Source organism: Trachemys scripta, chromosome 5, assembly GCF_013100865.1.
Source record: "Trachemys scripta elegans isolate TJP31775 chromosome 5, CAS_Tse_1.0, whole genome shotgun sequence".
Taxonomy (NCBI): Eukaryota; Metazoa; Chordata; order Testudines; family Emydidae; genus Trachemys; species Trachemys scripta.
In genome coordinates this window covers 33,879,213-33,892,142 of record NC_048302.1, presented here as the reverse complement: position 1 = coordinate 33,892,142, position 12,930 = coordinate 33,879,213, and the positions used below count along the sequence as shown (strand labels likewise).

At 48.8% G+C, this 12,930-nt stretch overlaps 1 protein-coding gene across 1 annotated transcript; it reads left to right on the top strand.

Annotated features, from left to right (window-relative positions):
- The first annotated feature begins 2,626 nt into the window (after positions 1 to 2,626).
- NEUROG2 (neurogenin 2) lies at positions 2,627 to 4,348 on the top strand. The gene has a single exon (XM_034772143.1). The coding sequence runs from the start codon at positions 2,627 to 2,629 to the stop codon at positions 3,356 to 3,358; it is 732 nt and encodes a 243-aa protein (XP_034628034.1). The 3' UTR covers positions 3,359 to 4,348.
- Positions 4,349 to 12,930: the final 8,582 nt, after the last annotated feature.

The window sequence follows — 12,930 nt, the reverse complement described above, 5'->3', positions numbered from 1 at the left end:
CCGTATGTGTCATGAGTTGCCAAGAAAGGTTTCATTTGCTCAGATCCCTCCAGAACAGGAGGTACAGATCTTATCCGCACATGGGCCTTCCAACGATTTCAACAGACCACATTAGCTGCACTGTTCTCCTCCTTTGTACGGCAAGAACTCTTTAGACGTCCTTTCCTGAAAAAATTAAAATGGTAGCTATTCTGGCAATGGATTTTCTATGTTCTTTTCAAAGTTCCCCCTCTCCTAGCCTGGGTAACTCACTTGCAATGCTATTTATCGTCAGAGCTATGGTGTGTCATAATCACTTCATTTCAGGACATTTGCAGATGCGAATCCTCCCCTACAAATCACCCAGTCCTCCTGGCAATTCTGCTGTTGAAGGATCGCTATCTAATGATCCCACAGTGTACCCCTAACCCCCTTGAATCCGTAGCCACAGTCTCTTTAATCCTCCCTCTTCCAACAACCACACGCGCATCCTCTCACCGGTGTCTTTTGGCTACAGGATTCGAATGCCCTCCGAGGCGTAGGGAAACAGAAGGGAGGGATTTGTTTAGGCAAGCAAGCCAGAAGGAAACTATTGGAAGAAGGCAAACGAGGAGCACTGGCTAGCTGAGGGGACTCTGGACAGCTCCTTTCCTCAGGGCAGGTCTACACCTCGTGCGAAACACACTGAGCAAGCTAAACTGGGCAAGCACACACGACGAGGAGCGGGAATGCAACTCATTCACTGAAGAGCTTGTAGTTATGCCTTGGAGACAAGAGTTCTCCCCCCCCCCCATGTACCAGATAACAGCACGTGGGCTTCCACGCCACACACACACACACACACACACACCTCTATTCTGACACAGCCATTGCCCTGCTCCACACCTGCTACCCTTACACACACGCCCCTCCCCAGAAAGGCGTAGATAATCTTGCTCCAGGCTTGTAACCCCCTATCCAGCAATACAGACACCTTCCTTCTTCACATCTTTGCACGCGGAGTCTCTCCCCAGACACTCACACATAACCCTACTTCATGCCCTCCACCATGCACAGCTAAAAACCTCCTCCTCCACACCACCATCCAGTACCACACACTAGAAGTCGTTCTACTCCGCATCCCCCCCCCCCCACACCCCTCCAGAACAACCCCCCCAGCTCAAGATCGTACTACACCACGCCCACAATATTATTTGGATAGACCTATACGGACACACGTGCTTCCCATCATTGTATCTTTCAGTTGTCAATGTAGGGTGTAAACTGTGCGGCACAGAATTTCATTGAGTATCAACCACTGAGCTGCCCTTGTTCTCAGTGGAATCTGATACATCAGCTCAAGCTTCATCTTTTCTATCGGTGCGTCTGTGTGTCCCGGCCTGTACGTCCGTCTCTCTGTGCATTCGAGTCCGCGAGGAGAGGGGACTGGAGGGGGGTTGAGTTTTGGATATTATAGTCCCCCTCCCCTTCGCTGCCCTCCAGCCTAATGAGCTGCTGAAAAGGAGCAGGCTCCAGCGCGCGTGGCTAGCGGGACTCCCTGATTGGCCAGCTGCGCCTCGCGACCCCCATTCATTAATAAATTAGCGGCACGCTCCAACCGAGCGCGAGGCACCAATCACACCGCAGAGCAGCCGGGGCTGCACCACACACTTTATGGGGATCAGATAAAAGAAAGACAGGGGAGGGAGGCAAGGGGTGCAGGGGGCTTTAAAAGAGAGAGAGAAAAAAAGAATGAGATGAGTGATGATAAATGAAATGAAAAGAAAGAATAAACCCTGGGAGGGGGAGGGGAAAGCTCAAGGGGCCCCGGGGGTAGATTTGATTGTTTTCTGGGGGATATATAAGGGGTTTTAAGGAGAGTCGTGTGCCAGACACACAGCCACTGAACCTCAAGCAGCTTCACTTTAACTGGAGTGCCGGGGCGCGTGCCAGCAGCTGGCCCCACCAGGACTCGCTCTCACACACCCCACCAACAAAACACAGGCAGAGGCAGCAGGCAACCGGCCCTTCTTCAACTCCTCTTTGGCAAAGGCAGCTGGACCCCCACCCCCTATAACAGTGGGACCCTCTCCAGGAGAAGGGAGGGGGGGGACACACGCAAATCTGTCCCTGAAGATTGCGGTGAGGGCCAGTGCAGGGAGAGAGCACTCCGCAAAGAGACAAAACATTGTAAAGGGGAGCCAAGTAAGTCACTGAGTCTCTACTTCAAACTTTGCGCAAAAAAACCCTCAGTTGCTGAGAGCAAAATATCTTGTGCTAAGTCCGGCCGCTTCCCTCTCCCTGCGTTCGGCCTGCCCCGCTCCAGCTGTTTTAAAGGGGAGAGATGTCAGGTTCTCAGCAGAGAGCGGCCGGGGGTGGGAATGCATCCCTGCGTTCCTATGGCAGCGCTGGCTGCGCGGAGTTGACTTGCCGGGCTAGAGCTAGAGCTGGCGAGGAGGAGAAGTGCCGTAGAGACCGCGGGGACAACGTGTGCGCGGGGGGGCAGATCGCCGCGTGTGTCAATAGGCGCATGACAGCTACACGGCCAAGGGTGGGCAGGGAGCAGGGGGGCGCCCCAGTCCTGGGGCGGGCGGGCTGCAGCCCTGTGAGGCCGGGGAGATGCGGGGACATGGCGTGATGATGGGGCTTCTCCCGCTCTCGTTGCAGGATGTTCGTGAAGCCGGAGAGCCTGGAGCTGAAGGCGGAGGGAGAGCTGCTGCTGCTGGGCCCGGCCTCGCCCTGCTCCGCCTCGCTCACCCCGCTCTCCTCCAGCGCGGAGGAAGAGGAGGACGATGAACTCCAGGCGCCCTCGCCGGCCCGCCCGGCGGAGGAGCAGCAGGCGCGGCTGCAGCTGAGCCTGAGGCGGCACGAGTGCAAGCGGCGCTCCGGCCGGGCCCGGGCCGGCTCCCGGGGGACCAAGACAGCCGAAACGGTGCAGAGGATCAAGAAGAGCCGGCGGCTGAAGGCCAACAACCGGGAGCGGAACCGCATGCACAACCTGAACGCGGCGCTGGACGCGCTGCGCGAGGTGCTGCCCACCTTCCCCGAGGACGCCAAGCTCACCAAGATCGAGACGCTGCGCTTCGCGCACAACTACATCTGGGCGCTGACCGAGACCCTGCGCCTGGCCGATCACTGCGGCGCCGCCGGCCTGCCGGGAGCCCTCTTCCCCGAGGCAGTGCTACTGAGCCCCGGCGGCGCGCCCGCCAGCACTGACAGCAGCCCCTCGCCAGCCTCCTCCTGGAGCTGCACCAACAGCCCCCTGTCCTCCGCCTCCTCCTCCTACAGCTGCACTTTATCTCCCGCCAGCCCGGGCAGCTCCGCCTCAGACATGGATTACTGGCACCCAGACAAGCACCGCTACGCGCCGCCTCGCCCGCTGGCCAGGGACTTTATCTAACAGCCCATCTCGCCCCGGCGGTGCAGCCAGCCCGGGCCCTGCTGGCGGGGTGGCAGCTCGCGTAGTGCTGGTGCAATAAGCCGCGCGGGGGCTGGAGAGCTGGCGTAGATCCCAGGCAAGAGACTGGGGAAGGTCACAGTGGATCTGACCCAAGCTGGGGTTAGGAACAGCCCCCGCCCCGCAGGGGAACCTCTGGCAGAGACACACGAGGAGGCCGAGCGCAGGGAAAGGGCTGCGAACAAGTCGGACGCGCTAAGGGACTGCGGGGCCTGTGAATCTGCCAAGGAAGCGACACTGCGTGATGTGCTCTCGTCACCTTTGATTCTTCACTGACATGTTAATGTATGACGGAAAAGTACTTGCGCAGCTGAACTATAGGGCCGGTAACAATATTAGCCACAGATTTGCAATGCCTGGCATCTGCTTTCTTCCCAGTGCTGCCTCAAGGCTGTGGGAATTTCACCTGTCAAACCAAACTTTTCCTCTCTGATGTGCACTTTGTTCAGTTTCCCAGCTTTGTTACAATGCGTTTTTGTCCCGTCCTTCTCGTTCCTGCTCCCTCCCCCTATTTTGCCATCTGTCTCTTATGATTTATAAGGGGGAAAAAGTTGTTTTGTTCCAGGCCCAGGTTAGAAGTCATTGTATAATTTGTAGGCTTTGTAATGATTGAATGCAAGCGTGGAAATTTAGGCTGAACTCTCTATCAAAAGAAAAAAAATGTAGAGGAAAAGGGGGGGGAAAATCAGGAGGGAGGATTACCTCATGCATTATTTATCTCGACCCTTTAGGGGACGAGGCACTCCCCCATTCTTTCAAGAGATTAAAAATAAATCAACAAACTGAAAACCTAAACAGACACGGAGCATTACAGCGATCAGCCACACACGTGTTCACATCTATTTATTATAAAAGAAAGATTTCATGGAAGATATGTATTTTTTGTATATTTCACAGAGTTTATTCTAGTATGTATTTACAGCTGAAGAGCAAAGGGAGTGTTCTTAAGATAAATAAAATATATAATTTTCATAACTTTTGTGTAGCGTTTCTGATTGGATTGTTTACGTATCATCTGGCAGCAAGAGGGGCGAGTGTCATTTATTGTAACCACGAAAGTTTAGGGGGCATTTCTACGACATGCTAAGTGATGTAGCCCCCACCCCTCAAAAGCCAATCCAGTAAAGGAGCTCAGAGTCGGTAGTATAGGATCAGGTGTTATTAATACAAACACTAGGTATATTTGCGTGTTTACATGTAGATAAACACATGACAAAGCGATTGCGCTGCTTAGAGACACAACACTCAGGAGAAGCCTGTATAGTTCCCTAGAAAGAGGGGCAAGGTGTAGATGTGAACGAGTAGACCATAAATAGCTGTTTCGAAATAAAAAAAGAGTGAAATTAAGTTGCTTTACTCTAAAAATAACTCAACTGGTTTAAGACTTCAGCCGAAATTATATGATTTTACAAAATTAATGTTAACCCACGCTTGAAGAAAACTTGAAAGGTACAGCTAGAAACAGTGCCCTTACCTTCCATAACGTTAAATCTTCACCGCTTTATTGTGCTCTGAGTCATAAAAATAAATCCACTAGCCTTTACTGTGTATAAATCCAGAGATGTTGTGAAGTTGGGGCTGTTTGGTCAGTTGACTCATGATGCAACACTGAGGAAAGCGAGATCAGAGCCCTTTTGCTAAACCTTGCAGTTAATTTAAATTCAGGGAAAGTGTACTGAAGATTCTTGCCCTGCTATTTGCAGTGTCTTTCTACGTGTGGATTGACACAGAAGGGAGTAACGTGACAAATTCTCATCTGTACAAATCCGGTGAGATAAACTGGTTGAAATAGCCGTTTAATCCGATCACTCCCTCAGTTTAAATGGAAAGGGATATAAAAGTAAATATATTCGTATGAAGTCGATTCTTCCTCTGTGCCTCTCAGAGGTTTATGATTTTATACCATCACTTTTGTTTCCAACGGACACCGAATTTACCAAACGGAGCCTCGCAGGCAATGATCAGTAAGACATAGATCCCGTTACACACAGCTATTATTTACTCAAAGCATCTGCGCTAGCAACCCGCTCACAACACACAAAACTTCTCTCCGGACTGCATCCTAGGCCAACATCATCTCAGCCCAGGAAATAACACAGAAAATTTAGAACAAAATCCGGTTTGTTTTTTGAAGTGACCAGGTGTGCATAATTGAATGACTTCAGGACAGTTCTGTAACATCGATAGAAGTTAGCTACTTTTTTGTTCACTTCATAGATTTTAGTTTAAGGACAAAGTGGGGGAAAGAATCAATTGATCCCAGCTTTTTAAAAATTGCTGCTGGCCACGCATAGGAAATTTTCTTCATCCCAAACAGTGTACTGTATCCAAGTTTTATAACATCGATCCAGTGAGCTGTGAAGGCTCTGGTGGAGGTTTCTAGCGGATCGATGATCCTCAAAGAAAAAACACCCAAGACAGTAACAGCTGCTTGCGTTGTTCTAAGAACGCCATCGTTCTGTATGTTCTCGACAATCACTTATCCCATTTAATCACGTCCACTTATTTAATTCACACAAGCACACACCAAAGCCTAGCAAGGAACTACCCATTTAAAATCGTTAAATATTAAATGATTCCCTCCCCATTACAATAAACTATTCAAACACACACCAACACGGACCTATAGTCTTCGGTGCTACTGAGCAGGATTTCAGCCACCAGGAGAGTATCGTAGGGATAGTGTGAAATAGTAGGTCCGCTGCAGGCCGTCACTACCTCCTTGCTTGCTAGATGACTGAAGGTTGTCACCCGATGCTACTCTTAGTCAGATACGTGTGTGTGTGCGCGTGTACCCAGAATGTAGATCTGAGAGATGTGCATTTGTACATATAGCTAGGTGATAAATATTATGGCATAGACTTCATTTCTATTCACTGCTGAAGTTGCTTTAAAAAAAAAAAAGTACAGTCTTGGGAGAAGTTACACTGATGTTTTCCTTTGTGGCGGAACAACGATGGAATCTATGTCTAGATCCTCAGTGGCATCAGTTTATGAAGCCAGAGTTTTAGGCTGATCACCACCCTTGCAGGGCTTTTTATTCACTCGTGAGCGCTTGAAGTAATTGGTTGTGTGTAGAGGACTATAAAGTCGACCGGATTTTTTTCCAAGAAATGCCGTGTTAGGGTCTGTTTCTCTGAAAGCAACTAACTTTGACAGAAATGGGGGGGGGGGGGATCTAAACCACGTGCGAGGCTGTGGGCCAGATTCTGCTCCCTTCACTGCCGCCGTGTAGTGCCCGTCTCCGGTCCTTCGTTATTGTTCTCTAGAAGCGAAAGGAAACAAAGTGGAGAGGGCAGATCACGCGGCCCCTTTTATAAGAAAGAGGGGTTACGATACACAAGCCTTGGGGCCCCATGAAACCGGCAATAATCCATCCCCAGAGCTCCACCTAAAACTGGAGGCGAAGGCTGGAGAAGCGGATAGAGGCAGGTACCCGAGCTCGCTCCTCTTTTATTGATTTTGAGCGGCCCTGGAAGGGGGGCGGGGGCGGAGAGCAGCAGCGTGAGCCCTTGTCGGAGCACACGAGTCCCGCAGAGCGGGGGTACCCCTGCATGTCAAACGTCTGCTCAGAGAGCCGCGGAGCGGGCAGGCGAACCGCCACGGAACAGACACGAACGGGATCTACACACGGGCTGTATGAGAACGATTCACCCTGGGCGACCTCAGCCCAGATCGCCAGGGCCAGCCAGCATCTAGCGTCTGGGATAGGCGGAGGAGCCCACGGTGGGCAATAGGTCAGACCCCGGAGGTAGTCGCAGGGCTTCAGACTTAAGCAGCCCAGCTCTCATCAGCCAGTGTATTACCAGGAGAGAGGGGGATCTGATACAGGCTGGGTAATCACCCACACTTCCTTCCAGCTAAGAGCCCTCCTCCTCTTTAAATGTCCCAGGAGGGGATCCGCTCGCACTCAGTAAAGCCTGCTAACTCCCCTGACCTCGGTGGCGTTACCTCCAGATTTACAGCACTGTCACTAATTAAAATCAATCGGTCCCATCGTCATCATCCACCCTAGAGCACTGGGTGACTTCTGGGGACAAACACCTGGAACTCATTACAAAGGCGCCAATCCCCACCAAGGAACCGGCGCGGATGAATGTATTAATTAAATAAAATGCGCAGCCCATGAATTCGCCCGGTGCCACGAGATCCTGGGAGCGTGAAACCCGGCCCTTAAAACGCAGTCCCAAAAGAAAAACGTGTGAAAAGAGAATTAGTGAAATTAGGTTAGTCCAATAAAACTTGCGGGGTTCTCTCGCCCCACCCCTCCCCGGCAGCCTTGGGCTAGAAGAGCTATCTGGCCAGATCTATTGTTTCTCACCCCGGCAGGGGGTTATTGTGGGATAAATAATTCTTTTTTAAAAAAAGTGGGTATTTGCATAATCACTGCTTTGATGTGGCCAGCAATCTCAGGCTGGGTCCCCCCAAATCAGTCATTGGCCTGGAGGAACAAAACAAGACCCACTCTCTCAGGCCACTGAGCGTGTGGGGCAGCGCGTCAGACTAGCTTCACTTTCTTCTTCTTAACCATCCCATTTAATAACCAAACTCTAGGAATGCAAAAAAGGGGGGGGGGAAATGGTGCTTTTATCTCTTTTCAAGCCAGGCCCCACCGATTCCATTGTCCCGCGTGCACTTTTAAAAGGCTCGGTAACACGTGCGTTCCTATCCCCCCAAAGGCGAAGTTTCCCCCCCATTAAAGGCTGTACCTGAACGTCGAATGTCGCTACCGCGCAGGTGTGATGAGCAACGCGCCTAGGTGATTAGCATTTCATTATTCTTTTCGGGGCTCCTTCCAGCTCTCAGCAAGGCAGCACAGGACTTGGAGCAGGACATTTCTTCTCCTTGTTTATTTCCGTCTCCAGTGCCTTGTTCATGAGCTAGACGAGAAAGCGCCTTGTCCTAACAGGAGTACTGAGAATAGACTCCACGCACTGGTTGGCAGTAGGGCTACGGGAATGGGAAAACATCACTTTACAAAGCCTGGTTTGGGGGTTCCTTATGAACCAGAAACGTGAGGCGGGTCTTTCGGGGATCTTCAAAATGCTCCAGATTCACCTACGTTCACTCTGGCAATAAGTCAGAACAGATCAAAGGCAAACATACATATGGATTTGAGGCGAAACCACCATCAACTGTGTCCAGTTCTGGGCGCCACATTTCAGGAAGAATGTGGACAAATTGGAGACAGTCCAGAGAAGAGCAACAAAAATGATTAAAGACCTAAAAACAAGAGCTATGAGGGAAGATTGAACAAAAAATTGGTTTGTTTAATCTGGAAAAGGGAAGACAGAGGGGACATAACAGTTTTCAAGCACATAAGAGGTTGTTACAAGGAGGGGGGAGAAAATTGTTCTTCTTAACCTCTGAGACAAGAAGCAATGGGCTTAAATTGCCTCCCATTTAGGTTGGACATTAGGAAAAACTTCCCAACTGTCAGGGTTGTTAAGCACTGGAATAAAATTGTCTAGGGAGATTGTGGAATCTCCATCATTGGGGATTTTTAAGGGCAGGTTAGACAAACACCTGTAAGGGATGGTCTAATACTTAGTCCTGCCATGAGAGCAGGGGTCTGGACTAGATGACCTCTTGAGGTCCCTTCCAGTCCTATGATTCTATGCAACTCAGTGGTTTCCACCCAAATCCAGGCAAGAACGTGGTGGGTGCAGCTGAGTTTTGGATTCAGACAATAAAAAGAATCGGAGCCGAGATGAGTCCCATTGAACCTCACCTCGGGGGGCACAATGTCTTCGAGGTCTCTTTTACACGGCTCCAGGGGAAAGCTCGTTTTATGGTTTCTGGGGATGAATAGGAATCTCCTGAATTAGGAGAGAGATACACAGTTCCATTAAACTGAGCAATAACGTGTCCCAGGGAAACGAGCTGACCATGTGCTAGAAAAGTCAGTCATTCCTCCACAGCTATGGCATAGAAGACTTGAGGAGAAGGGGATGTGAACGGATCCTACTCGTGTACATTACAATTACGGTACAGTTCCTGTCCGTTATTGAGACCTGCTGGTTTTACTTGCATTCCCCACTCATCCAGCCGTTCAGAGCGTGAAAGGAAATGTCTGTTTTTATCATTTACTGGCTGTAAACACAATGTGAGCCACTCTGCCCGAATACAGAGGGGGCGGGAGGGAGGCTCACCACTCTGCCCTGTCAGCCTCTGTCCCTTGCAAATAAAAGACCCTCTCCCACCCAGTAGGGCATGTGCCTGACAGCAGTTCGAGTCTCTGTCTTCAGCTGGAAGAGCCTCTGCCTATGGTAGGAACACGGGCCTTCATGCTACCACGGCTCTAATTTCTGAAATGCACAATTTAAAATAACCCTGAGGTGCCCCCTTTTACAGTTAGTGGAGTGGGAGCAGGTTAAGCACAATGCCTCACCAGTGAAACAAACACCACATGTCTGAAGGCAGATACTGTACTGATACCTACAACTGATGGCACAAGGCAGGGGCAGATTTCAAACACATGCCCCTCTAAGAGCTTAGGTGATTTTTGTTAAATTTTTTACTTATTAAAATATAGACGGGCTCCCCCTGTTGGGCCAGAGGAGGCAAAACCACAAATACTATCCAGTCTACCTTGGCGTTTCCTGCAAATACTTCAAAGTGGACAAAGAGGGGACTATTTGTCTATCCACCGAGAGCGGACGTTTACAGTGCTGAGCGCTCCTACTCCCTACTGACTTCAGCTGGAGTTGTGGGTGCTGAGCATTTCCCGGGGGGAAATCAGGACATTAGCCTATCACCAATAAAGTCAATATGTGCTGGGAGTAGGCTGTAAAATGGAACCCTGCCCGTGCAGAATAAGTGGGGAAAAATAGGAGCTGGTTTCCATAGCAGCTCCTTGCCATAAAAACGTAATTCCTCCTGACAGAGAGGTCATCTTCCCTTTACAACGAGTTTATGATCCCTGTGTGTATTGTATTTGGGCATAAAAGCTTCTCTGCACCGTCAGAGCTCAGCGGGCAGTTCTATGACTCTCGTGGGGTTTATTGCCCTCCTTGGCATCAGAATAGCGACGAGAAGCCAAAGCAGTGCCAGTGTGACAAAAGCATAACCCCCAGGGCTTGCGTTTGCTTTCTTTCACGTAAGGCATAAATCTTGCCACATCTCGTCATAACTAAAAGGAGTGTTCCTGACACAGCCATAATTCGGCTGTGTCATTTAAACAAAGATTCCACCCTCCTCCCCCTAGACAAATGTCTGGAAGCAAAGAGAAAGTGGGGCTTTAGTGCATGAATGGCGAGGGCTGTTGATCAGCTGTTACCCATCCTCGTTCCATCCAGGAACTGATCACTCTGCAAAATTAAGTGTAGGAGGCTAGACAATAATATCTAAGAACTATAAATTCAACCAATTTATGTTCCTGGGTAAATCTGAACATACATAGACAGTTCGCAGCTAAGAACCAGGAGCAACACAGATCTCGCCCCCTCCCAATAATAGAAGGTTATTTTCCGTTGACTAGGTGGCTTTGTCGCCAATCCTTTCGTTTATATGCAATTATTGATGAGGAATTTGTTTTGCATTCTTGATTATTTCGTTTCTTTGGGGGTCTGAGCCTGCACTCCATGCAAGTTTTTAGTACCCAAGGAATGAAAAAAAAAATCAAGTCTTGCATGTGTCATTTTCAAATTAGCTTATCATAATGTTTGACATCATGCCAGAGAAACAAGTAATCCGCTTGTACTGTCAAGTAATTCAGTTAGGATGTACAGAGTTAGTATGGTATTGTAATTTTTGGAGCATTAACAGGTATTCAGTCACTGCATGATTTTTAATATTTCAGCGGCTTCAAAGTTATTTTACATTAAAAAGATCAACCATTGTGTTATCAAAGTTAAAACTCTTTGCCTCAGAAAATCTATGTAAAACTTAACTAAACATAGCACTTCTACAACAACAAAACAAAAACACTTGTTCACAAAAATGTTTGTGAAGTTCTGTAACAATAAGATTCAACAGCTTTTAATGTAACTTGTACAATGATCCCTCAAACCCATGAAAAACAGAATTGATACTGAAAATCCACATAGACCCTTGACTTAGGGTGGCCCTACGTGGAGAGCCCCCTCTAGCAGGTCATAGTATGACATGCACATCTGCCTCAGTTTCCCCATAGAATCCACCAGGATAAAGTAACATTGTCTCTCTTAGCAAGAAATTCAACTGCCAGTCCACAGAGCCTCATAGTAAGACACTTCTCAAAACCCCAAAGTAAAACTAAGTTATAATGCAGCAACTCCCCAATCCCATTGAAAGGTCACCAATTCCCCCTACACCACCACCATCCACCAGAAAGTTAATAAACACTATCATGGTCCCTTCTCCCTGAGAATTTTAAGACCCAGTTCTCTCCCACAAGTCTTCTCTGGTAGTCCCAGGTCAGGTCTCCTGTAACAGAACTGCCTGCAGTATTCCAGTCAACCAGGCCTCCCTGCCTGCAGTCCTTTCCTGGCTCAGGGAACTGCCTTCCAAGACCAACCCCTTGTTCTGATCTTAGCTTTTCCTAACCAGATGGGTTCCTCCCCATCTTCCCAAGGGCCTCTGCACAATCTCTCCTTTAATCTGTCAGGGGGCCACCAGCTCTGGCCATTAACAGCCTTTTGCTCTTCCCAATAGCTCACTGTAAGAGCTTTCCTCTGCTACTTCTTTCTGGGTGTCTCCTCTCCTCCTAAGACAGCTTTCACCTGCCCTTCTCTGTCTCCCTCAATCAATGGTCTTAGGCAGCTCTGACTCACCAGTTCTCTCTTAGCTTCTTTCAGGGGCCTTCCAGGCAACTTTCATCTGACTTCCTTCAGGGACTTTTTTCATTTAAGCCCCAGCCCAGATGCCCTTTTTAAAGCCTAATTGGGGAAAAGAGGGGAAGGGAGTGAGCAATTTACCAGCCACAGGTGTACAGACCATTTCTTTCTTAAAGTGCCAATGTCACCTTGAGACAATCCTAAACTAGGTCCAGGTCCTTCAATGACAAAAGCTCATGTGGAAATTTGCACTCAGGAGGAGTCCCATTGACATTAACTCCATTGGGACTAAGCAGCTGTGTAAAGTTCTGCATGTGCTTAAGCCAGGGGCCTTTAATGGTGTAGTTGATGCCACATATCAACATAGGCATTATATATGGGACGGTGATTAAATATGCATGCACTACAATTCTGCATACTATCTTTCCTACAAACTCTATCCCAAAATATTTACAGGGTTCTTGTGCACACAAGTCCAGTTAAATTGTTAGCAAGGTCATGATCCCACAAAGACTTACACATGCTTTTAAGTCAATAGGACTTTTCACAGTGTGTAACATTAAGCATGTAAGTAAATCATTGCATGATTGGGCCCTAAAATAACAGGGGGAAAGGAAAAACAAATCACTGGGCTGGGAGTCTGGAGACTTGGCGTCTATTCCCAGTTTTGCCGCTGACCTGCTGGGTGACCTTCGGCAAATCACTTTATCTTCTTTGTTTCCCTTCTCACCTTTTTGTCTTTCTTGTTTATTTAGATTG

Excerpts from the sequence above, each read along its gene's own strand:
- NEUROG2 (XM_034772143.1), top strand. The coding sequence starts at position 2,627 with ATGTTCGTGAAGCCGGAGAGCCTGGAGCTGAAGGCGGAGGGAGAGCTG.